The sequence below is a fragment of the Nerophis ophidion genome, linkage group LG25 (genome assembly GCF_033978795.1).
Source record: "Nerophis ophidion isolate RoL-2023_Sa linkage group LG25, RoL_Noph_v1.0, whole genome shotgun sequence".
Lineage (NCBI taxonomy): Eukaryota > Metazoa > Chordata > Actinopteri > Syngnathiformes > Syngnathidae > Nerophis > Nerophis ophidion.
This window is the reverse complement of record NC_084635.1, coordinates 31,505,764-31,532,263: the sequence shown is the minus strand read 5'-3', so window position 1 is coordinate 31,532,263 and position 26,500 is coordinate 31,505,764. Positions and strand designations below refer to the sequence as shown.

Below are 26,500 nucleotides of genomic sequence, written 5' to 3'. Positions count from 1 at the left end.
CACTGAGGTGTATACTTGTTAAAGTAGTTAAAATATCGAGCCTGATTGTTTTAGCATGCTAAAATGCTAACTGTAATATGCGCCAAGTTCCAAAGTATATTACTGAATTATCTACCTGAAAAGTGTGTAAAGTGCTAGCTTGCTAATTTAGCATGCATCATATACCAAAATATGACACTAAATTAGTTAAAATATCTGGCTTGATTTTTTTTTTTTGCATGGTAAAATGCTAACAGTAACATGCGTCAAGTACGAAGGTATATTACTGAGTTATGTACCTGAAAAGTGTGTAAATTGCTAGCATGCTAATGTCGCATGCATCAAGTACCAAAATAACACTGAGGTGTATACATGTTAAATTAGTTAAAATGTCTAACCTGATTGTTTTAGCATTCTAAAAGGCTAGCTGTAACATGCGCCAAGTACAAATGTATATTACTGAGTTATGTACCTGAAAAGTGTGTAAATTACTAGCATGCATCAAGTACCAAAATATGACACTGAGGTGTATATTTGTTAAATTAGTTAAAATATCCAGCCTGATTGTTTTAGCATGCTATAATGCTCACTCTAACATGCGTCAAGTACTAAAGTATATTATGAAGTTATGTACACGGAAACAATATGTGTAAATTGCTAAAATGCTAATGTTGCATGCATCATGTGCCAAATTATGACACTGAGGTGTATACTTGACGAATACGCTCAAAAAAATCTAATGTGATTGTTTTAGCATGCTGGTGTTCTAAATGTAACATGGATCAAGTACCAGAGTATACTGAAAAATGTGTTGAAAGTACTAGCATTTCAATGTAGCATGAATCAAGTACTAAAATATGACACTGAGGTGTATACTTGTTAAAATTAGCTAAAAAAAAAAGATCCAACCTGATTGTTTTAGCATGCTAATATGCTAAATGTAACATGAATCAAGTACCAGAGTATACTGAAAAATGTCTTGAAAATACTAGCATTTCAATGTAGCATGAATCAAGTACTAAAACATGACACTGAGGTGTATACTTGTTAAATTAGCTAAAAAAATAGCATGCTTTTTTTAGCATGCTAATAATGGTAACTCTAAAATTCATGAAGTACCAAAGTATGATACTGAGATATGTACCTGAAAAGTGTGTAAATTGTCAGTATGCTATTGTAGCATGCATCATATACCAAAATATGACACTGAGGTGTATACTTGACAAATTAGCTCAAAAAATCTAATCTGATTGTTTTAGCATTCTGGTATTCTAAATGTAACATATATCAAGTACCAGAATATACTGAAAATTGTGTTGAAAGTACTAGCATTTCAATGTAGCATGAATCAAGTTCTAAAATATGACACTAAGGTGTATATTTGTTAAATTAGATTAAAAAAAAATGTAGCCTGATTTTTCTAGCATGCTATAATGCTAACTATAACATGCGTCAAGTGCCAAAGTATATAACAAAGTTATGTACACGGAAACAATCTGTTTAAATTCATAGCGTGCTAATGTAACTTGCATCAAGTACCAAAATCTGACACGGAGGTGTGTACTTGTTAAATTAGCGGAAAAAAATATCATGCTTGTTTTAGCATGCTAAAATGCTAACTGTAAAATGTATGAAATACTGAGATATGTACCTGAAAAGTGTGCCAGTATGCTAATGTAGCATGCATCAAGTACCAAAATATGACTCATCAAGTACCAAAATATGACACTGAGGTGTATATTTGTTAAATTAGTTAAAATATCCAGCCTGATTGTTTTAGCATGCTAAAATGCTAACTGTAACATGTGCCAAGTTCCAACGTACATTACCGAATTATGTACCTGAAAATTGTGTAAAGTGCTAGCATGCTAATGTAGCATGCATCATGTACCAAAATATGGCACTAAATTAGTTAAAATATCTGGCCTGATTTTTTTAGCATGCTAAAATGATCACTGTAACATGAGTCAAGTACCAAAGTATATTACTGTATGATGTACCTGAAAAGTGTGTAAATTGCTAGCATTTCAATTTAGCATGCATCAATTACCAAAATATGACACTGAGGCGTGTACTTGTTAAATTAGTTAAAATATCTAGCCTGGTTGTTTTAGCATGCTAAAATGCTAACTGTAACATGCGCCAAGGACCAAAGTACATTACTGAATTATGTACCTGAAAAGTGTGTAAATTGCTAGCATACTAATGTAGCATGCATCAAGTACCAAAATATGACACTGAGGTGTATAATTGTTAAATTAGTTAAAATATCTAGCCTGATTGTTTTAGCATGGTAAAATGCTAACAGTAACATGCATCCAGTACGAAGGTATATTACTGAGTTATGTACCTGAAAATTGTGTAAATTGCTAGCATGCTAATGTAGCATGCATCATGTACCAAAATATAACACTAAATTAGTTAAAATATCTAGCCTGATTGTTTTAGCATGCTAAAATGCAAACTATAAAACAAGTCAAGAACAAAAGTATATTACTGAATAATGTACCTCAAAAGTGTGTAAATTGCTAGCATTTCAATTTAGCATGCATCAAGTACCAAAACATGAAACTGAGGTGTATACTTGTTAAATTAGTTAAAATATCTAGCCTGCTTATTTTTAAAATGCTAACTGTAACTTGCGCCAAGTACCAAAGTACATCACTGAATTATGTACCGGAAAAGTGTGTAAATTGCTAGCATGCTAATATAGCATGCATCAACTACCAAATTATGACACTGAGTTGTATACTTGTTAAATTAGTTGAAATATCTAGCCTTATTGTTTTAGCATGCTAAAATGCTAACTGTAACATGCGTCAAGTACGAAGGTATATTACTGAGTTATGTACCTGAAAAGTGTGTAAATTGCTAGCATGCTAATGTAGCATGCATCATCTATCAAAATATGACACTAAATTAGTTAAAATATCTGGCCAGATTTTTTTTAGCATGCTAAAATGATAACTGTAACATGAGTCAAGTACCAAAGTATATTACTGTATGATGTACCTGAAAAGTGTGTAAATTGCTAGCATTTCAATTTAGCATGCATCAAGTACCAAAACATGAAACTGAGGTGTATACTTGTTAAATTAGTTAAAATATCTAGCCTGCTTGTTTTAGCATGCTAAAATGCTAACTGTAACTTGCGCCAAGTACCAAAGTACATCACTGAATTATGTACCGGAAAAGTGTGTAAATTGCTAGCATGCTAATATAGCATGCATCAAGTACCAAATTATGACACTGAGTATTGTACTTGTTAATTTAGTTGAAATATCTAGCCTGATTGTTTTAGCATGCTAAAATGCTAACTGTAACATGCGTCAAGTACGAAGGTATATTACTGAGTTATGTACCCGAAGTGTGTAAATTGCTAGCATGCTAATGTAGCATGCATCATGTACCAAGATATGACACTAAATCAGTTAAAATGTGTAGCCTGATTGTTTTAGCATGCTAATATGCTAACTATAACATGAGTCAAGTACCAAAGTATATTACTGAATGATGTACCTGAAAAGTGTGTAAATTGCTAGCATTTCAATTTAGCATGCATCAAGTACCAAAATATGACACTGAGGTGTATGTAAATTAGCTAAAAAAAATCTAGCGTGCTTGTATTAGCATGCTAAAATGCTAACAGTGTCAGGCACCAAAGTATATTTCTGTGTGCAAAATGCCAGCATGCTACTGTAGCATGCATCAAGACATATGTAATAAGTGTCTTTCAAACAACAACATTGCTGTGTAAAATGACACATTTGTCAAAAAAAGTATCAAATAATTGTATTTAAGTATTATTTACACCTACAAAGTTTCCAAGACAGATGCCTAGTAGAAAGTATCCAGTAGCAAAGGTGTCCGCATCCTCCGACGTACCGCTTTGTGAATTATTGTGTCCAATATTCGCCGCCAAGTCAAATTACCACTCCACTTCAACCTAACAACAGCATTTACACGTGCATTCACTGTTCCCCTTCAGCCTGGAGAAGGTCCTTGAAGCCATCACCACTGCGGGAGAATGGCGAGGCTTGGACAGGTTCAGTCCCATCGTGCAGGGACTAGGAGATCGCTCCGTTCAGTTGCAAGTAAGCAGAGACTTTCTCCTTCCTGTCACAAACTTCCCCATTTTTTCACCTCGGCCGTCTCGGTGTGTACTTACTACTTTTGCTGGGTGGGAGAAGGAGTCTGTTTGTGTGGATTGAGCACCGCCGCCACCTCACTGTGGGTTTGTGTACCGTTCTAACATGAATAGTAGAGTGGAGGCCAAAATAATGAAGGGGTGTCCAAAGTGCGGCCTGGGGGGGCCTGCAGCTGAATTGTTGTTGGCCCGCAAACTTTTTTGTGGGGGGAATAAAGGGCAACATGTTTTAAAAAAAAAAAAAAAGTGCAAAAAGATATCATGTACTGAGAAAAAAGCTGAAAATTTAAAGAACATCTAAGTGTGCATCTATTTTGTTATATTAAAAAAAAAATTGCTACCAACAGAAATAGAATGTCTTAAAGGTTTTTTGAGACATTTAATTTATGGAACTGAATTCTTTGCATTTTAATTTGTGATTTTTTTGTTTTTTACATTAAATATTGCTAAAAATGTAATTGAATAATAAATTGAGAGCAAATTGTGTTTTAAAAAAAATCAGTTTTTCAAAAATTTTTTTGAAGTTTTTTTATTTTTTATTATATGTATTTTTTAAATCTCCTCCCTGAGCTGCCACCTTACCGTGGTAGAGGAGTTTGCATGTCCCAATGATCCTAAGAGCTTTGTTGTCCAGGGGCTTCAAGCCCCCTGGTAGGGTCTCCCAAAGCAAACTGGTCCTAGGTGAGGGACCAGACAAAGAGCAGCTCGAAGACCTCTATGATGAACACAAACAAAGGACTCAGATTTCCATCGTCTGGGCGCGGGTCACCGGGGCCCCCCTTTTGGAGCCGGGCATGATGGCGAGCGCCTGGTGGCCGGGACTGTTCCCATGGGCACAGCTCGAAGAGGCAACGTGGGTCCCCCCCTCCAATGGGCTCACCACCCATAGCAGGGGCTAAAGAGGTCGGGTGCAATGTGAGCTGGGCGGCAGCCGAAGGAAGGGCACTTGGCGGTCCGATCCTCGGCTACAGAAGCTAGCTCTTGGGACGTGGAACGTCACCTCACTTGGGGGGAAGGAGCCCGAACTAGTGCGTGAAGTAAAGAAATTCAGGCTGGATGTAGTCGGACTCACTCCGACGCACAGCAAGGGCTCTGGAACCACTTCTCTCGAGAGGGACTGGACTCTATTCCACTCTGGCGTTGCCGGCAGTGAGAGGCAAAGGGCTGGGGTGGCAATTCTTGTTGCCCCCCCGGCTCAAAGCCTGCACGTTGGAGTTCAACCCAGTGGACGAAAGGGTAGCCTCCCTCCGCCTTCGGGTGGGGGGAAGGGTCCTGACTGTTGTTTGTGCTTACGCACCAAACAACAGCTCAGAGTACCCACCCTTTTTGGGTACACTCGAGGGAGTACTGGAGAGTGCTCCCTCGGGTGATTCCCTTGTCCTACTGGGAGACTTCAACGCTCATGTTGGCAATGACAGTGAAACCCGGAGAGGCGTGATTGGGAAGAATGGCCGCCCGGATCTGAACCCGAGTGGTTTTTTTGTTATTGGACTTTTGTGCTCGTCATGGATTGTCCATAACAAACACCATGTTCAAACATAAGGGTGTCCATATGTGCACTTGGCACCAGGAAACCCTAGGCTGCAGTTCCACGATCGACTTTGTAGTTGTGTCATCGGATTTGCGGCCTCATGTTTTGGACACTCGGGTGAAGAGAGGGGCGGAGCTTTCTACCGATCACCACCTGGTGGTGAGTTGGCTGCGATGGTGGGGGAGGATGCCGGACAGACCTGGCAGGCCCAAACGCTTTGTGAGGGTTTGCTGGGAACGTCTGGCAGAGTCTCCTGACAGAGAGTTTCAATTCCCACCTCCGGAAGAACTCTGAACATGTCACGAGGGAGGTGCTGGACATTGAGTTTGAGTGGACCATGTTTCGCACCTCTATTGTCGAGGCGGCTGATTGGAGCTGTGACTGCAAGGTAGTTGGTGCCTGTCGTGGCAGTAATCTTAAAACCCCCTGGTGGACACCAGCGATGAGGGATGCCATCAAGCTGAAGAAGGAGTCCTATCGGGTTCTTTTGGCTCATAGGACTCCGGAGGCAGTGGACAGGTACCGACGGGCCGAGCGGTGTGCAGCTTCAGTGGTCGCGGAGGCAAAAACTCGGACATGGGATAAATGTGGCACCTCATTGGCTGCTTCTGAGGCAGAATCGATTGCTTCAGTCCTAATTATGCTTTTTGAAGCAAAATGTATTTCTGCACTGTATTGTTACACACTGAATTCCTTCATACGGATTTTTTCTTTGCGGCATTTTTTTTTTTTTACAATTTGTTCACACATAACTTTTTTAAAATACTGTAATTTGATGAACGGAATGTTTAAAAACACATTTTGCAGACACAATTTTAATTCGATGACATTGTCAATGCAATTTAATGAAAACAAAAAAAACAATCAACACTTCACAAAATTCAAATGCAAAAAAATCAGTGTAAATAAAATAAAGCTTTCTTAATACATTGAATAATAAAAATAAATAAGATAAAAATAGATTAATTGTTAAATTCTCCATAAACGCACATTAACACTCTGTGTTATAATTGGCAAAATGTAATATTATTAGATTTTGTCAATTATAAGGAGTTTGCATGTTCTCCCCGTGAATGCGTGGGTTCCCTCCGGGTACTCCGGCTTCCTCCCACTTCCAAAGACATGCACCTGGGGATAGGTTGATTGGCAACACTAAATGGTCCCTAGTGTGTGAATGTGAGTGTGAATGTTGTCTGTCTATCTGTGTTGGCCCTGCGATGAGGTAGCGACTTGTCCAGGGTGTACCCCGCCTTCCGCCCGATTGTAGCTGAGATAGGCGCCAGCGCCCCCCGCGACCCCGAAAGGGAATAAGCGGTAGAAAATGGATGGATGGATAATATTATTAGTTTATTAGTATACAAATTTCTAGTTTATCTCTTTACATTACATCTTTTGGCTCTTTTCTCTTATATTTTTACAGTTTTTGGACACCCCTTGCCCTAAAAGCATTTAAAAGTGAGCATGTGTGTCCTGAACACACAATCAAAAGGGGAGCTTGAACAACAAACAACTAGGATATTGCCATAAATTATTTGTTGATCCATTCTGGGTATCTAAGATCCCCTGATATGTTTCATACATCAGTAGATCTCTGAAATATTCAATAAGTGATTTATCCGTGGCGGTGTGGCGTTCAGATGCTATTGACTAATTGTACCTTCAATTCTCTGGTAATTTTGTATGTAGAGTGTTGGCATGAATATTTAGACGCTCCCTCCCGAGCAGGAGGCAACACAACAGTCATGAATTGGTGATGTCCTTTTGGGGACATGAGTAATTCAGTACGCATGTTGACATGCTCTTCTTCCACATCTGGATGAACGACGACATTGTTTTCTTTCGCTCACGCGACCGCTCTGCTCTCTGCCGTTTGCATCGCAGGTGGCGTGCATGCAGCTCATCAACGCGCTCGTGACGTCTCCCGACGAGCTGGACTTGAGGCTGCACATCCGGAATGAATTTATACGTTGTGGTCTGAAGGACATTTTGCCGGTAAGTCCTTCCTCCCCATCAAGTTAAACACAAGTGAACTCCTCGATGTGGACAGCGGATCCTCCATTTGCAAACTTTATAATTGTTCACCTATTAGCCACATCAGACTATTAAGTCACAGATATATAATAGAATAGAATAGAAAGTACTTTATTGATCACTGGGGGGCCTTAGGGAGATTTTAGGGTGTGTTTGTTCACTTTTGTCTAAAAGCGCCGAATTTGGCACAGGTGTAGCTCAGGGCATACTTAAATGATTTGGCTAGTGACCTTTGGGGTCGCCACAGGGGCTGATCCAACATGGCCACCACCTGAACACGCCTTTGCCTCTACATTCGAACCAGATGAGCTACAAATCCAAAATTGGTGTCTATTTCATGTTTTTTGACAATTAGAACTATGATGGATAAATCATCATTATGATTGGGTGTGTCTTGACACCTAATTAGCATTGTTCCTAGATGGCAGCTATGTAAAAATTAGGTGTACCTAGGGGTGTAACGGTACACAAAAATTTCGGTTCGGTACGTACCTCGGTTTAGAGGACAACATTTCAAGCGTTGACCGGTCCGCAGTTCCAAAAAGGTTGGGGAGCACTGACGTAGGGCATCTCCAGGCGTTTGCCCAGCTCATGGAGCCATCCTTGGGGAAGTGACGGGAGGACAACAGGGTGACAAGAACTAAATCATCCAGACTAGAGATAAATTGTATTATGTTTATCTTACCTAAAAATAAATATTATTATTAATTTAAAAAAAAAAACTAACAAAATTTTTACTATATTTTGCTAAAAACATCAAAATTAATTGTATTTTTATTTGTATTTTTTCTGACTCCTTATTACATCCAGCCATAGAATTATACATTAAAATAAACATATTTGAAGTAATTAATTTTAAATTATCATAAGAATTCATTTAAAATCACCATATTAATTAAAAAAAAAATTGCTGGTTTATCAACAACTTGAGCATTTTATTCATTACATTTTGAAGCTCTCAGAAGCTAAGTTATGTTGTATTCCTTAAGATTTTGTTTATGCAAGTTTGAAGTATCAATTATTTAAACACAGTTTTGTTTGCATATATATATATATATATATATATATGAAATACTTGACTTGGTGAATTCTAGCTGTAAATATACTCCTCCCCTCTTAACCACGCCCCCAAACACACCCCCGCCTCAGTATATAAAAAACGAACTAAATTTTTACTATATTTTGCTAAAAACCTCAAAATGTATTGTATTTTTATTTGTATTTTTTCTGACTCATCACATTCAGCCATAGAATTATACATTAAAATAAACATTTGAAGTAATTAATTTTAAATGATCATAATGATTCATTTAAAATGACCATATTTAATTATAAAAATAATTGCTGGTTTATCAACAACTTGAGCATTTTATTCATTACATTTTGAAGCTCTCAGAAGCCAAGTCTCCAGTTCATTCATATTCTTGGGCTTGCGTGCTGCAACTGCCTTCTTCAAGTCCCACCACAGGTTTTCTACAGGATTTAGGTCTGGCGACTGTGAAGGCCACTCTAGAGTCTTCCAGCCCTTCTTCTGCAGCAACTCTGATGTTGATTTGGAGATATGCTTGGGATCCTTGTCCTGTTGGAAGGTCCAACGTCTCCCAAGCCTCAGCTTCGTCACTGACTTCATGACATTTGCAGCTAATATATCCTGCTAGGAAATAGAATTCCTAATGCCTTGAACGCGCTGGAGATTCCCGGTACCTGAGGCAGAGAAACAGCCCCAGAGCATGATTGACCCCCCACCATGCTTAACAGTAGGAAAGGTGTTCTTCTCTTTGTAAGCTTCATTTTTTCTCCTCTAGACATAACGTTGATTCATAGGCCGAAAGAGTTGAGATGATTTTTGGCATACTGGAGTCTAATTTTCTTGTGCCTGGTAGTCAGAAGTGGGGTGCGCCTGGGAGTTCTGGCATGGAGGCCTTCATCTCGTCGTGCGCACCTTATTGTCTGGGACGAAACCTGCGTTCCCCCCTCTGCAATGTCCTGTTGTAATTCCTCAGCTGTTGCCCGGGGGGTTTTCACCACTGTACGCTTCAAATGCAGTTGCACACAGCATCCTCAGGTAGTGTTTCCGCTGTGCCTTTCGCTTTAAACTTGCAAATTATGCTCCCAACTGTGTCTCTTGGAATGTGTAATGTCTTTGCTATTTTCTTATATCCATATCCTTTCTTATGAAGAGAAATGACCTCCTCTCTTGACTTCTTTGACCACTCCCTGGACTTCACCATGTTGCAAATACAGCATTGACCATCTACAAGAAGCTGAGCGTCACAGTCTTTTTCAATCAGTTTAATTGTTGCTCGTTATGGTTCTGATCACATCTACAGGTGTTTTCAACACCTGATTGAAACGACATTATTCAAATTCTGTTCTTAAGAGTTATGATCTTCAAGGGGTTGAATAATTTTGTCAATGAGATATTAAGAGAAATGACACTGTTTGGTATGTTAAAAAATATAATGTTGTAATTCATGTTGCATTTGTCTATTTAATGCATCTTTATTTGATATGACTATAAACCAAATTTGGAATAAATCTCCAACTTGGTAAAACACCAAAATTGTGTGGGGGTTGAATAATTTTGATCACAACTGTATATATGTATATATATATATATATATATATATATATATATATGAAATACTTGACTTGGTGAATTCTAGCTGTAAATATACTCCTCCCCTCTTAACCACACCCCCCACCTCCCAAAATCAAAGGTCTCAAGGTTGGCAAGTATGCTCAGTGTGACCTGTATGGATGTTGATCAAGTATGCATGGCATTCACTCAAGCGTGTTAAAATCGCATATATCACGTGAATGGGCCGGCATGCTGTTTAAATGGAGGAAAAGTGGACGTAAGGACAGGTTGTAGAGGACGCTAAAGGCACGCTCCCAATACGGTTGTCCTGGTGGAAATCGTGAGAAATTCGGGGGAATGGTTGATTTTCGGGAGGGGCACCGAAATTCGGGGAGTCTCCCTGGAAAATTGGGAGGGTTGGCAAGTATGCTGATGACCTCTCCATGCTGATATCGCACCCCAATGTTGGCCTTTTTGTCCCCTCGCAACTCTAATTTCCCTTCACCTTGCACAGCAACTGTTGTCCGTGAGGAACGAGGCCCTCGACATTCAGCTGAAGGTATTTGAGGAGCACAAAGAAGAAGACATGATAGAATTCTCTCACCGGCTGGAGGACATCCGAAGCGAGCTGGAATATCCTTTTCATTTTTTTTAACATTCACTGGCTGTTTGCTGCTCACCTGTTTCTTATGAAACGAAAGCAGCAATGCCAGCAAGTGTAAGGTCAAAATATTCATGAATAGATATTAGCAATAATTTGTGGAGTGTTCATTGGAAAGTATGTTCTTTGTGGTGACAAAGAATGGCTTCCATTCATCTACAAGTCCTTGACCAGCCTTACTGATGCAGGGGACGTGTTCAGTATTTTGCAGAACATGGTGAAGGACAGCCCTGCGGAAATGTATTTCCTCTCCATTCTGCAGCACTTGGTACTCATACGCACCGACTACTTCGTCAGGTCTGTCACATCTTCTGCTTTTTCACTATGACGGTTGCAACCGGGAAAAAACTGGTTTTAGAACTGTGGATCCCCACCTATTTTGCAATTCAGCATTTTTAACGCCACGTTTCTGAGGATTTTTCTACTAGGGTAGGGCAATATGGCTGAAAACTGTATCGCAATGTAAGTGTTTTATGTTGGTCCATATCCATAATTATTAGAGATGTGGGAAAACATCGATTTGAATTTGAATCGCGATTCTCACGTTGTGCAATTCAGAATCGATTCTGATTTTTAAAAAATCCATTTTTTTTTTTTCAATCCAACAAAACAATACACAGCAATACCATAACAATGCAATCCAATTCCAAAACCAAACGTGACCCAGCAACACTCAGAACTGCAATAAACAGAGCAATTGAGGAAAACACGACACAGAACAAACCAAAAGTAGTAAAACAAACATGAATATTATCAACAACAGTATCAATATTAGTTATAATTTCAGCATAGCAGTGATTAAAAATCCCTCATTGACATTATCATTAGACATTTACAAAAAAAGAAAAAAAAAAGAACAATAGTGTCACAGTGGCTTACACTTGCATCGCATCTCATAAGCTTGAGAACACACTGTGTCCAATGTTTTCACAAAGATAAAATAAGTCATATTTTTGGTTCGTTTAATAGTTAAAACAAATTTACATTATTGCAATCAGTTGATAAAACATTTTCCTTTACAATTATAAAAGCTTTTTACAAAAATCTCCTACTCTGCTTGCATGTCAGCAGACTGGGGTAGATCCTGCTGAAATACTATGTATTGAATAAATACAGAATCGTTTTAAATCGGGAAAAAAATTGTTTTTGAATCGAGAATCGTGTTGAATTGGGAAAAAAAAAATCGATTTTGAATCGAATCATGATCCCAAGAATCGATATTGAATCGAATCGTGGGACACCCAAGGATTCGCAGCCCTGTTAATTATTGATATTTTTTATGACGTACCAAAAATAAGGAGACCTATACATAAAATGTAAACATTTTTATTTGAAATGTAACCTGAATAAAGAAGGAATATGCGTTATAAAGTGTAAGAAAATACTGCAAAATTTGAAAATGTAAGCACAGGAAAAAAATAAAAAATAAATAAATTTAAAAAAAATTAAATACACTTTTATTTTTTTAATTGTAGTTTTAATAATTTATTACAGTTCGGCCATTACCGTGCTTACTTACTACGCGTGTATGTCGTTTGTGAACTGTAATTAGGGATATAACTGTGCCGGTTTAAATTTGTATTTATTTTTCAGTTTTAAATCCCTGACTGTTTGCATTACAGAATAGGGCTGTCAAAATGAATAAATTGAGTCATGATTAATTACAAAATGATCCGATATATCACTTTGATTTATCATGATTTTGATGAACCTGTGACCTTAACTGCCTTACCTACGGTCAGTGATCAATCAATTCATGCAACATTTTAATTCTGCAAGCAAGTAATCACCTGTAATGAATCTAGATTAATCCAAATTCCAAAATGTTATTAATCATGATTGATCCAAATTCCATCATGTGATTAATCCAAATTTAATAATGTAATTAATCCAAATTCCATATTGCGATTAATTCAAATTTAATAATGCAATCAATCCAAATTCTATAATGTGATTAATCCAAATTCCAAAATGGTATTGATGATTAATCAAAATTCCATAATATGATTAATCAGAATTATGTAATGTGATTAATCCAAATTCCACAATGGTTTTAATGATTAATGCAAATTCCATAATGTGATTAATTAAGATTAATCCAAACTCCAAATTGGTATTAATCATTATTAATCTGAATTACATAATGTGATTAGTCCAAATTTCATAATGTGATTAATCCAAATTCCAAAATTGTATTGATAAATCCTACTTCCATAATGTGTATAATCCAAATTTCGTAATGTGATTAATCAAGATGAATTCAAATTCCAAATTGGTTTTAGTCATCCATCCATCCATCCATTCTCTACCGCTTATTCCCTTTTGGGGTCGCGGGGGGCGCTGGCGCCTATCTCAGCTACAATCGGGCGGAAGGCGGGGTACACCCTGGACAAGTCGCCACCTCATCGCAGGGCCAACACAGATAGACAGACAATGATTAATCCAAATTCCATAATGTGATTAATCCAAATTCTATAATGTGATTAATCATGATTAATCCAAATTACATAATGGGATTAATCCAAATTGTATAATGTGATTAATCATGAATAATCCCAATTCCAAAATTTGATTAATCCAAATTCCAAAATGTGATTAATACAAATTCCATAATGTGATTAATCCAAATTATATAATATGATTAATCCAAATTACAAAATGGTATTATTGTTTAATCCAAATTCTATAATGTGATTAATCCAAATTCCATCATGTGATTAATTAGATTAATTCAAACTCCAAAATGGTATTAATAATTATTAATCCGAATTAGATAATGTGATTAATCCAAATTCTATAATGTGATCAATCCAAATTCCAAAATGGTGTTAATCATTATTAATTTGAATTAGATAATGTGATCAATCCAAATTCCAAATTGGTATTGATTAATCCAAATTCCATAATGTGTATTATCCAAATTCAAAAATGTGATTAATCAAGACTAACCCAAATTCCAAAATGGTTTTAGTCATGATTAATCCAAATTCCATAATGTGATTAATTCAAATTCTACAATGTAATTAATCAATCATGATTAATCCAAAATTCCATATTGTGATTAATCCAAACTGTATAATGTGATTAATCAATATTATTCCAAATTCCAAAATGGTATTAATCATGATTAATCCGAATTACATAATGTGATTAATCCAAATTCCATATTGTGTTTGTTCCAATTTACAAAATGTTATTAATCATGATAATTAAAATTCCATTATGTACTTAATCATTTGCAAGCATTAACAATTTTGTGTATATGTAAATGTAATTTGGTTTGTCGTCACCATCATGTCTCCATCTCATCGCTACCTGGATGGCAGGAGACTACAGACTGTGGTGAAGTCGTTCGGCTTTTGGTTGTGTTTTCCACTCTGCTTGCTGAATTTTAATATACTATATATATCTCAATATTATTTCCGTAAAGTAAAAACAAAACACAAAACAACCCTATTTACCTGAGATACTAAGTATGTCATTGATTATTTTGTCTTAGTAAGTCAATATTTACGAAGTCAAAATAATGACTAAGTAAATAAGCGTTTGCAATAAAGTGGGGCCACATGCTGACATATGCTCAACTCAACATGTTTAATTTATTACAGCATTTGGGAAGACTGTAGTTAATTTTTAATATGTAAATGTTATATTTCTATCAACATTTGATAGCAGGGACCCTGCCATTCAAAACTAGGCTGCTACATTACTACTGTTTAATGTAGCTATAGCTGAAAAAAATAGTACACTAGCAATTGGAGAGACTATTCATCCCTGAACAGCATGGAGTTCATGTAGGCTTTATGATGATGCACTTACGTTATTATATCAACTAACAGACAGAACCTCTTCATTTAACATAATGTTCTTTTTAGCTGCTTCAACACAGAAAAGGGTAAAGTGAAATAACTTAGTTGTTACCTGTAGGTCAATAATGCTTGTCTTTCTCTCAGACAGACAGGGCTTTGTTGTCCGTAACAAACACGCACCAACACACTCAGATATGGGCTTCTACATCAACTATATGATTTGCCTGAGAAGCTGCCAGGACAAAAAAATAAAGAATAAAAAAAAAATATATGAATATATTTTTTTTAATACTTTAGTTTAGGCGGTGGCTCTTTGTTGTTAAAAAGCACTGTGGGAAACCCTGCATTTTATTTATCACGGTGACTATTTTTTTTAGAATTTATCACTGTATTTATTTATTAATTGAACTTTTAAACTTTGAAAATCACGAGGTAATGCTGCCCATTTCTTGGAGCAACAGCTAGTGCGCTCATCGCTAACTAGCTCAAATGCTAACATATTACAAGACATTCACAATTATTTCCCTTAGTTGACAGAAATTTTACCGCCACTCCCTGAACTTTAGTTACTGTTGAAAATTTTTTTTTTCCATTTTTTTTTTTACACAACACACCAAATTGCATTCTTTATATAATCACCTTATTACCAAAGTAGATAAACATTTTCAAATGTTACTTATACATTAAGTACAACAATGTTTTCTGGTTATTTCTTTTGTTTTTGTTTTTATTAATTTAATGTCAGTGCAACTTGTATTTGTCCCTTTGAGTAGAAATGCAGAATTAAAATGTGCATCATAAACCTACTAATTCCACTGAATATTAAAAATGTTCTTTGTTCATGGAGCAATTGGACATTCTTTTTTTAATTAAATCATGAGTCTGCCTCACCTTTCATTTTCATTCGACTGTCTCTCAGGCCCCAGTACTTTAAAATCATTGAGGAGTGTGTCTCTCAAATTGTCCTGCATCGTAACGGAACAGACCCCGACTTCAGTTACCGCAAACGCCTTGACGTGGACTTCAGCCACCTTCTGGGTATGTCATGAAAATTTGTAACATGATATCATTATTAAGAGTGTCCCGATACGATTATCGGCAGCACCGAGTGCTCACAATGATTCATTATATAAAGCTCACGGCGCAGTAAGTTGAACTGATGCGGACATGTTTATTATTGGATATTTTAATACTGCCTTGTAGACTTTGTCTAAGTAATATGCAACTTTAAAACTGCGAAAAAGTGCTTTGTTTACACTGCAATATTGTTCAATGATTATTACGTACCGTATTTCCTTGAATTGCCTCCGGGGCGCTAATTAATTTAAAACCTCTTCTCACTCCGGCGTTTACCAAAGGCATGTGGTAAAGGCAAGCATGCGCACATTTTTTTAAAACCTCTTCTCACTCCGGCCCTTACCAAAGGCCTGCGCTTAAAAATTTGAGTGTGATGTAAGGATACCATCATAAAAAGCACATTTAATAAAAAAAATGTTAATATGGTCTTACATTTCTTATAAATGAAGTCCATGCATAGCTCCATCCTGATCAAAAGCATCAATAACTTGTTTATAGAAGTCTTCCTTATCTTTCTTCAGTTTTAAAAGTCTCTCTGTCTCGATGGAGATCTTCCTCTATTACCTCCTGCTTTGATTGAAAGTCCAGTTTAGAAAACTGTTTTATTTTATATGAACGTTTACTTCCCACTTTACATCGACCGTATTTCCTTGAATTGCCGCCGGGGCGCTAATTAATTTAAAACCTCACTTCGGCGTTTACCAAAGGCATGCGGTAAAGGCAAGCATGCGCTAATTATTTTAAAACCTCTTCTCACTCCGGCACTTACCAAAGGCATGCGATGAATTTAGGCCTGCGCTTATAAATTTGTATTTGTATGAGTATGATGTAAGGATACCATCATGAAAAGCATATTTAATTAAAAAAAACATTATTATGGTCTTACCTTTACTTATAAACGAAGTCCATGCTCAGCTCTTTCTTATAAAAAGCATCGATTGAGAAGTCTTCCTTTCTTCAGTTTTAAAAGTCTCTCTGTCTCGATGGAGATCTTCCTCTATTACCTCCTGCTTCGATTGAAAGTCCAGTTTAGAAAACTGTTTTATTTTGGATATGTAATCCATGTTAAAAGTGCAAGCGAGAGGAAAAAATAAACGATCGCTGCTCACTCTTGCTGCTTGTTGTCACTTTTTCTGCAGCCGAGTAGTCGCAAGAAGGATCACTAGCGCCCTCTTCCACCAGGAGGCGGGAGTCATTTAATGACTCATATTTGACACACGCAGCTACGGTATATTAATAAAACATAGCTGCTTACTGTTCTTTTTAGCATATTCAATAGCTTGGACCTTAAATCCTACTGAATAGCTCTTAATCTTCTTCCCTTTATACGATTTCAAATGATTGAAATCAGCCTCCTCCATTTTGAAAATGATGACAGGTGAAGTGTCACTCGTGACGTGACGAGTTTGACCCGGCGGAAATCCTAGGCATATGCTAATTATTTGGCGAAACGAGTTTGACCCGGCGGAAATTCTAGACATGCGCTAATAAAAAGAATATTTTGCGAAACGAGTTTGACCCGGCAGTAATTCTAGGCAGGCGCATACTATATACCCGGCGGCAATTCAAGGAAATACGGTACGTCTAGCTTGTGTGCTATTTTGTGCTTAGCTGTTGTGTAGCTGCCAGCTCCTAGTAGCCCCAAGCCTGGCATGCTTACCTTTTGTAAATAAAATGGAACAAAAAGGGCAACCTCGTTTCTATTAGAGGACATTCAGATGTTAACAAGACTGCTTGTATCGGAGCTTTTTAAATACAAGTCGATACTATCTGCGGGTATCACGTTGATATCAGTATCAACCCGGGACACCCCAATAATGCCCACATAGTAGATGCTCTGTATTGCAGATGTATCACCAAGTGTGGGTAATCATTTTATTTCTTGTTTTCAGAGGTTTGTGTGGATAAAGTGCGATGTGATGAGTACGAACAACAAGCTTCAGAGTTGGCGGAGAAGGCAAGTGTCGATTTTCGTCTTTTTTTTGTGTTTGTATCGCACTGCGTCCTCACTGAGTCACCTGGTCCCAATCATCATTCAACTTGCAGGATACAATTGGCTCAAATCAGTCAACATGTTCTCTATAAATACAGTTTCAGGCTCTCCTACTCCCCTGAAGAGCATATTTTATTAATGTTTAAAAAACACGGTTTGTGTTTTATTGACGTTATCTTAGCAGGTTTACACACACATTTTCTGTATTGCTACTTATGTGTAAATAGTTGTTCTGCAGAGGTCATTACTAAGCATTACAAGGTCGTTGAGTGCCTCTGTGGTTAGTTTGTAGCAAACACGCTGCATATGATACTTAAACTCACTCAAGTATGAAAATACATCTGCATGAAATTTGTAGGCGTGTCCAAAATTTTAACACTGATGGTTGCACCTTAAAAAACAAAGTATGGTGGCCATTTTGATATTATAGATAAAAAATTTAAATATTTTCAAACCCAGTACAGTATCGATTTTTTTGTAACCTTTATTGCTTCTTTCAAGTTTAATCCCGTAGACCAGTGGTTCTCAAATGGGGGTACGCGTACCCCAGGGGGTACTTGAAGGTATTGCAAGGGGTACGTGAGATTTTTTAAAAATATTTCAAAAATAGCAAAAAGTCCTTTATAAATATATTTATTGAATAATGCTTCAACAAAATATGAATGTAAGTTCATAATAATATAATGTATATGTTCCTTGACTGCATTTAAATGTATAATATATTTATACTATTCATATATTATATATATATATATATATGTTATATACTATTTATTATTATTATTGTCTATTGTGAGCGAACTAGCGTGGTGAATTTCCCCCAGGGATCTATAAAGTACTTTCTATTCTATTCTTTAAACTGTGAAAAGAATTGCAACAATGCAATATTCAGCGTTCACAGCGAGATTTTTTGTGGACATGTTCCATAAATATTGATGTTAAAGATTTTTTTTTTTTGAAGAAATGTTTAGAATTAAGTTGATGAATCCAGATGGATCTCTATTACAATCCTCAAAGAGGGCACTTTTAGTTGATGATTACTTCTATGTGTAGAAATCTTTGTTTATAATTGAATCACTTCTTTATTTTTCAACACGTTTTTAGTTATTTTTATATCTTTTTTTCCCAAATAGTTCAAGAAAGACCACTACAAATGAGCAATATTTTGCACTGTTATACAATTTAATAAATCTGAAACTGATGACATAGTGCTGTATTTTACTTCTTTATCTCCTTTTTTCAACCAAAAATACTTTGCTCTGATTAGGGGGTACTTGAATTAAAAAAATGTTCGCAGGGGGTACATCAATTAAAAAAGGTTGAGAACCACTGCCGTAGACCCAACTGCAGGTGTCACCAACGCGGTGCCCGCGGGCACCAGGTAGCCCGTAAGGACCAGATGAGTCGCCCGCTGGCCTGTTCTAAAAATAGCTGAAATAGCAGCACTTACCAGTGAGCTGCCTCTATTTTTTTTATTTTATTTATTTACTAACAAGCTGACCTCGCTTTGCTCGACATTTTTTATTGTAAGAGGGACAAAACTCAAATAGAATGAGAAAATCCAAGAAAAATTTTTAAAGACTTGGTCTTCACTTGTTTAGATAAATTCATTTATTTTTTTACTTTGCTTCTTATAACTTTCAGAAAGACAATTAAAAAAAAAAAAAAAAAATACAAGCTTAAAAATGATTTTAGGATTTTTAAACACATATACCTTTTTACCTTTGAAATTCCTTCCTCTTCTTTCCTGACAATTTAAATCAATGTTCAAGTATTTTTTATTTTTTATTATAAAGAATAATAAATACATTTTAATTAAATTCTTCATTTTAGCTTCTGTTTTTTTTGACGAAGAATATTTGTGAAATATTTCTTCAAACTTATGATTAAAATTCAAAACAATTATTCTGGCAAATCTAGAAATTCTGTAGAGTCAAATTTAAATCTTATTTCAAAATCTTTTGAATTTGTTTTAAAATTTTTGTTGTGGAAAATCTAGACGAAATAATGATTTGTCTTTGTTAGTAATATAGTTTGGTCCAATTAGTTATATGTTCTAACAAAGTGCAGATTGGATTTTAACCTATTTAAAACATGTCATCAAAATTATAAAATGAATCTTAATCAGGAAAAATTACTAATGATGATCCATAGAAATGTTTTTAATTTTTTCAAAAAGATTCGAATTAGCTAGTTTTTCTCTTCATATTTTTCAGTTGAATTTTGAATTTTAAAGAGTCGAAATTGAAAATAAACTTTCAAAATTAAATTTGTCTTTTTTTTTCATGTTTTCTCCTCTTTTAAACCGTTCAATTAAGTGTTTTTTCATCATTTATTTTCTACAAAAAACCTTCCGTAAAAGAAAAAAAAATGTATGACGGAATGATAGACAGAAATACCCATTTTTTATTTATATAGATGTATTTATTGAGAAAATTGGCTATTTCTGGCATTTTATTTAAGTGTGTATCAAACTGGTAGCCCTTCGCATTAATCAGTACCCAAGAAGTAGCTCTTGGTTTCAAAAAGGTTGGTGAACCCTGCCCTACAGGGTCTCAGTCATAAAATAATGTTAAAAATATATATCTATTTTTTGTATTTTTCAATGCATTAGTCTCTATATTAACTTCAGGTCTATCTGTCGTTATGAATTAACTAAACAAAAACAAAACAAAAACGTTTTCTTTCGATTAAAAGACGATTATTGATGCATCTTTAGTTTATGTATTTTGATGCAGTTTTGTAATTATTTTGGTTTTACTAAATAATCCCTTATTACTTGCAACTTTTAAAAACAATGCATTTGTAATAAGAAACACTTCAAAATAGTTATCATTACATGTATTCATTTATGGAAAATGTGTGCAAAACTTGAACATAACTGGCTTAAAATAAAGGAGCGGGTTCGGTGAGGTGGATTTTAGAACAGTCTGCATTACTTTATTTACATTATCCGTTATACAGTGCTCAATACTGGGGTAGAATTTGTGTTAGGTCAGCAAAAAAGAAAGAGGCTATATCCTCCCTACGAGCCTGTTTCGCAGGTTTTCCTGCTCTTCAGGGGATTTACGCACATATATATATATATATATATATATCTGACTTATTTTTAAATACTTGAGTGGGGCCTTTTCAAATTCCTAAGAATATTTGTGTGATTAAAAAAAAATAATTTGTGACCTATTTGACATTTTGGAGGGAGAAATATTGCATATTTTGTGTTTGTGTTTGTGTGTGTGTGTGTGTGTGTGTGTGTGTGTGTGTGTGTGTGTGTGTTCCCTTTTGTCAAAGAAAATCAATTTTTTTGTAGCAAAATCACATGTGCAAGATTTCTCCCCTCAAAAATTTAAATAAGTCAATTATTTATAACATTGATTTTTGTTCATTATTATTTCTGATTAATGACCGTTTTTAATTTATTTATTTATTGTTTTTAAACCTCCCACCAAAATTCTCAGGAATTTTGTCATTGTTTTATTTATTTTTGTTTGTTTTATGCTGTTTTTGCTAAATGAAACTTTTTGTTATATGGTTAACACACACTCCCCACGGAGTATCGGACTGTCTTATTGTGGCGGTCCGTTCCCTGTACGATCAGTGCCAGAGCTTGGTCCGCATTGCCGGCAGTAAGTCGAACACATTTCCAGTGAGGGTTGGACTCCGCCAAGGCTGTCCTTTGTCACCGATTCTGTTCATAACTTTTATGGACAGAATTTCTAGGCGCAGTCAAGGCGTTGAGGGGTTCCGGTTTGGTAACCGCAGGATTAGGTCTCTGCTTTTTGCAGATGATGTGGTCCTGATGGCTTCATCTGACCAGGATCTTCAGCTCTCGCTGGATCGGTTCGCAGCCGAGTGTGAAGCGACCGGAATGAGAATCAGCACCTCCAAGTCCGAGTCCATGGTTCTCGCCCGGAAAAGGGTGGAATGCCATCTCCGGGTTGGGGAGGAGACCCTGCCCCAAGTGGAGGAGTTCAAGTACCTAGGAGTCTTGTTCACGAGTGGGGGAAGAGTGGATCGTGAGATCGACTGGCAGATCGGTGCGGCGTCTTCAGTAATACGGACGTTGTACCGATCCATTGTGGTGAAGAAGGAGCTGAGCCGGAAGGCAAAGCTCTCAATTTACCGGTCGATCTACGTTCCCATCCTCACCTATGGTCATGAGCTTTGGGTCATGACCGAAAGGATAAGATCACGGGTACAAGCGGCCGAAATGAGTTTCCTCCGCCTTGTGGCGGGGCTCTCCCTTAGAGATAGGGTGAGAAGCTCTGCCATCCGGGAAGAACTCAAAGTAAAGCCGCTGCTCCTTCACATCGAGAGGAGCCAGATGAGGTGGTTCGGGCATCTGGTCAGGATGCCACCCGAACGCCTCCCTAGGGAGGTGTTTAGGGCACGTCCAACCGGTAGGAGGCCACGGGGAAGACCCAGGACACGTTGGGAAGACTATGTCTCCCGGCTGGCCTGGGAACGCCTCGGGATCCCCCGGGAAGAGCTAGACGAAGTGGCTGGGGAGAGGGAAGTCTGGGTTTCCCTGCTTAGGCTGTTGCCCCCGCGACCCGACCTCGGATAAGCGGAAGATGATGGATGATGGATGGATGGATGGTTAACACACAAAATATGCAATATTTTTGGAGTAATGACAGCTTTAACGGAAAAAACAGCCTGCCTTGCAGTTATTAGTGTCAAAATGCTGTTGTTACATTTAACCAGTTAGCTCTTTTATTCCACTTTTTAAATATTTGGAAAAAAATCTAATAAAAAATACATATATATGTATATATATTTGTGTCTTTTCAAGCGGGCCCTTGAAAGATTAAGTGCAGGCTGCAGATGGCTGCCTTTCTGGGGGTCTTGGAACATATCTCCCACAAGCAGCAGGGATCTACTGTACAATATGTCATTATGTTGTGTTGATTACTTTTTTGATAACACATTTCTCCTTTTAGTTTGATGAAGAGTTCGTAAAACGGCAAGAGGCCCAAGCTCAGCTGGTTAAGTGTGAAGAAAAGATGGCTGAGCTGCAAGCAGAGCTGCACGCCTTCATGTCCCAGGTATTAATATTTATTTGGACATATTTTCTTTTACCAAAAACTCACTTGTGACATGCAAACCTAAAAATTTAGTAGGGCTGCGGCTATCGATTATTTTAGTCACGTAGTAATCAAACACACACTGTAGTCTCAATGGGCATTTTAGGGAAAAATGGTTCTAATAAATAAACCGTTTAATGCTTGCCGTATCCTTAATTGTTTTCTATTAATTGCTTATCAGCATTGAAATTGTTCATTTAACATGTGTGTATTAATAAAATAATACATACAAAATCTGCGCTATTAGCTGACACACACACACCACCGCTTTCATGTATGCTCTATCGTGGTGGCCGTGCAGAAAGTATATCCGCATATTTAAAGTTCCCGGGCACTTCGTTCAGTCTGGATTTTATTGTTTTTTTAATTAGTTATGTTCATTAAATGACTCATTGAAGCAACTGGATATTAACTAAAGCCTTTTTTTAATCAAATCATGTAATTGAATCGATTATTGTAGGAGCCATATTATTTACAATTTGTAAACTCTGACATATCTGATGTAAAACATTGATGACTTGATGAATTTACAATTTGTATTTTTTTTTAACATCTACTTTAAACTCGTTTTAAGATTTTTCAAATAAAGATGTCTGTTTAGCCCAGGGCAGCATGGCCACAAATATAGCTTACCATCATCATTCACACTATGAAGTGAATGGACGGACTCAATAACTCCACGGTGATGTCTTGGTGAATTTACGAAACTGAAACTATATAAACAGAATGCCATTGTAGGTTAATAATGCTAACACTTATAAACGTGTTAGCATATTAGCTAATGCTAATGACTCTATCTTGATTACATTACGACAGCACATATAAATATACATGAAAACACTCCTACTGACATCACACACGGGACGGTTTAGTAAGTAAGAATTGTTTTAGTTATATTGTAAAACTTAAAATCATCGCTTGGAGGGATGAATGAAGAGTCCATATGAGTAAAAACGCTATGGATTACCATGAATTGATTAATGTTGACCCCGACTTAAACTAGTTGAAAAACTTATTCGGGTGTTACCATTTAGTGGTCAATTGTACGGAATAAGTACTGTACTGTGCAATCTACTATTAAACGTTTCAATCAATCAATCAAAAATAATGCTTAGTAGACAGAAAAAGTACTTCTACTTCCGGTGAAAACCTCTAAACAAGGGGTGTCAAACTCATTTTAGATCGGGGTCCAAATGGAGAAAAATCTTCTCCCAAGTGGCCGGACTGGTAAAATCCCGGTACGATAAGTTAAAAATAAAGACAACTTCAGATTGTTTTATTTGTTTAAAAATAGAACAAGCACATTCTGAAAATGGGCGTCACAGTGGAGTTTGGATGTCCTCCGCGTGAATGTGTGGGTCCCTTCCGGGTACTCCGGCTTCCTCCCACCTCCGAAGACATGCACCTGGGGATAGGTTGATTGGCAACACTAAAATGGTCCTTAGTGTGTGAATGTGAGTGTGAATGTTGTCTGTCTATCTGTGTTGGCCCTGCGATGAGGTGGCGACTTGTCCAGGGTGTACTCCGCCTTCCGCCCGATTGTAGCTGAGATAGGCACCAGCACCCAGTCCAGTCCATAGTGGATCTAACATAATAGTGAAAGTCCAGTCCATAGTGGATCTAACATAACAATGAGAGTCCAGTCCATAGTGGATCTAACATAATAGTGAGAGTCCAGTCCATAGTGGATCTAACATAATAGTGAGAGTCCAGTCCATAGTGGATCTAACATAATAGTGAGAGTCCAGTCCATAGTGGATCTAACATAATAACGAGAGTCCATTCCATAGTGGATCTAACATAATATTGTGAGAGTCCAGTCCATAGTGGATCCAACATAATAGTGAGAGTCCAGTCCATAGTGGATCTAACATAACAATGAGAGTCCAGTCCATAGTGGATCTAACATATTAGTGTGAGAGTCCAGTCCATAGTGGATCTAACATAATAGTGTGAGAATCCAGTCAAAAGTTGATCTAACAAAATAGTGAGAGTACAGTCCATATTGGATCTAACATAACAATGAGAGTCCAGTCCATAGTGGATCTAACATAATAGTGTGAAAGTCCAGTCCATAGTGGATCTAACATAATATTGTGAGAGTCCAGTCCATAGAGGATCTAACATATTAGTGTGAGAGTCCAGTCAAAAGTTTATCTAACATAATAGTGAGGGTGTAGTCCATGGTGGATCTAACATAATAGTGAGAGAGTCCAGTCCATAGTGGATCTAACATAATAGTGAGAGTCCAGTTTATAGTGGATCTAACATAATAGTGTGAGAGTCCAGTCCATAGTGGATCTAACATAATATTGTGAGAGTCCAGTCCATAGTAGATCTAACATAATATTGTGAGAGTCCAGTACATAGTGGATCTAACATAATAGTGAGAGTCCAGTCCATAGTGGATCTAACATAATAGTGAGAGTCCAGTCCATAGTGGATCTAACATAATAGTGAGAGTCCAGTCCATAGTGGATCTAACATAATAGTGAGAGTCCAGTCCATAGTGGATCTAACATAATAGTGAGAGTCCAGTCCATAGTGGATTTAACATAATAGTGTAAGAGTCCAGTCCATAGTGGATCCAACATAATAGTGAGAGTCCAGTCCATAGTGGATCTAACATAACAATGAGAGTCCAGTCCATAGTGGATCTAACATAATAGTGAGAGTCCAGTCCATAGTGGATCTAACATAATAGTGAGAGTCCAGTCCATAGTGGATCTAACATAACAGTGTGAGAGTCCAGTCCATAGTGGATCCAACATAATAATGTGAGTCCAGTCCATAGTGGATCTAACATAATAGTGTGAGTTCAGTCCATAGTGGATCTAACATAATAGTGTGAGTTCAGTCCATAGTGGGGCCAGCAAGAGTCCATCCCGAGCGGAGACGGGTCAGCAGCGCAGAAATGTTCATGTAAACTTCATGAATGTTTTTCATGACCAACAAGTATTTGCTCTCTATCACAACAAAATAAGAGTTGTAGAAATGATTGGAAAATCAAACCAGCCATGACTTGATGTCCTTCACAAGTGTATGTAAACTTATGACCACGACTGTATGGCAGTTAATATATTGTGATATTTCTTGTTTTGTAAACACTGTGCCATGTTCAACCTGCTTCTAAAAGAATTGGAGAGTAAGAAATGGAACAGAAGCTTGGTAGCAACCTCAGGATCAAAGCTCTAAAAATGAAAGATGTGATTTTTGAAGCCTCCATTTTCTTGGAGGATATTGAGGACCCGACTGGCACCTCGCACCTCACATGTATTGATCCACCCGTTGCAGGGTAGATCTGCACCAGTGCCGGGGTCTTCTGGCCACGCTGCTTCAATACCTACCGGGTCTTCACCTTGCAACCCCGCATCTGGCCTGCCAGTCCCCCCTCCGCCTCCTCCTCCACCTCCACCGCCGCCTCCGTTACCTGGTTGTCCAGCACCCCCTCCTCCGCCTCCACCAGGACTTGGAGGCGGCCCAGGCTTGTCCACCTGCCTCGTCCTGCCTTATGGCCTCAGGCCTAAAAAGCAATTCAAGCCCGAGAACTGCACCAAGCGCCTCAATTGGTCCAAGGTAAGTACGTGGGAATGGTTTTTAAAGG

The 26,500-nt window shown here is 37.3% G+C and overlaps 1 protein-coding gene across 1 annotated transcript in view; it reads left to right on the top strand.

Moving 5' to 3' along the window:
* Positions 1–26,500, top strand: part of LOC133542850 (protein diaphanous homolog 3-like) — a 359,695-nt gene that overhangs the window by 86,899 nt on the left and 246,296 nt on the right. Inside the window, exons 10-17 of the mRNA XM_061887061.1 lie at positions 3,968–4,073; positions 7,539–7,649; positions 10,784–10,902; positions 11,111–11,227; positions 15,659–15,777; positions 17,709–17,773; positions 22,753–22,857; positions 26,191–26,472. Of these exons, the coding sequence (XP_061743045.1) occupies positions 3,968–4,073; positions 7,539–7,649; positions 10,784–10,902; positions 11,111–11,227; positions 15,659–15,777; positions 17,709–17,773; positions 22,753–22,857; positions 26,191–26,472 (1,024 nt within the window). The remainder of the gene's footprint in view (positions 1–3,967; positions 4,074–7,538; positions 7,650–10,783; positions 10,903–11,110; positions 11,228–15,658; positions 15,778–17,708; positions 17,774–22,752; positions 22,858–26,190; positions 26,473–26,500) is intronic.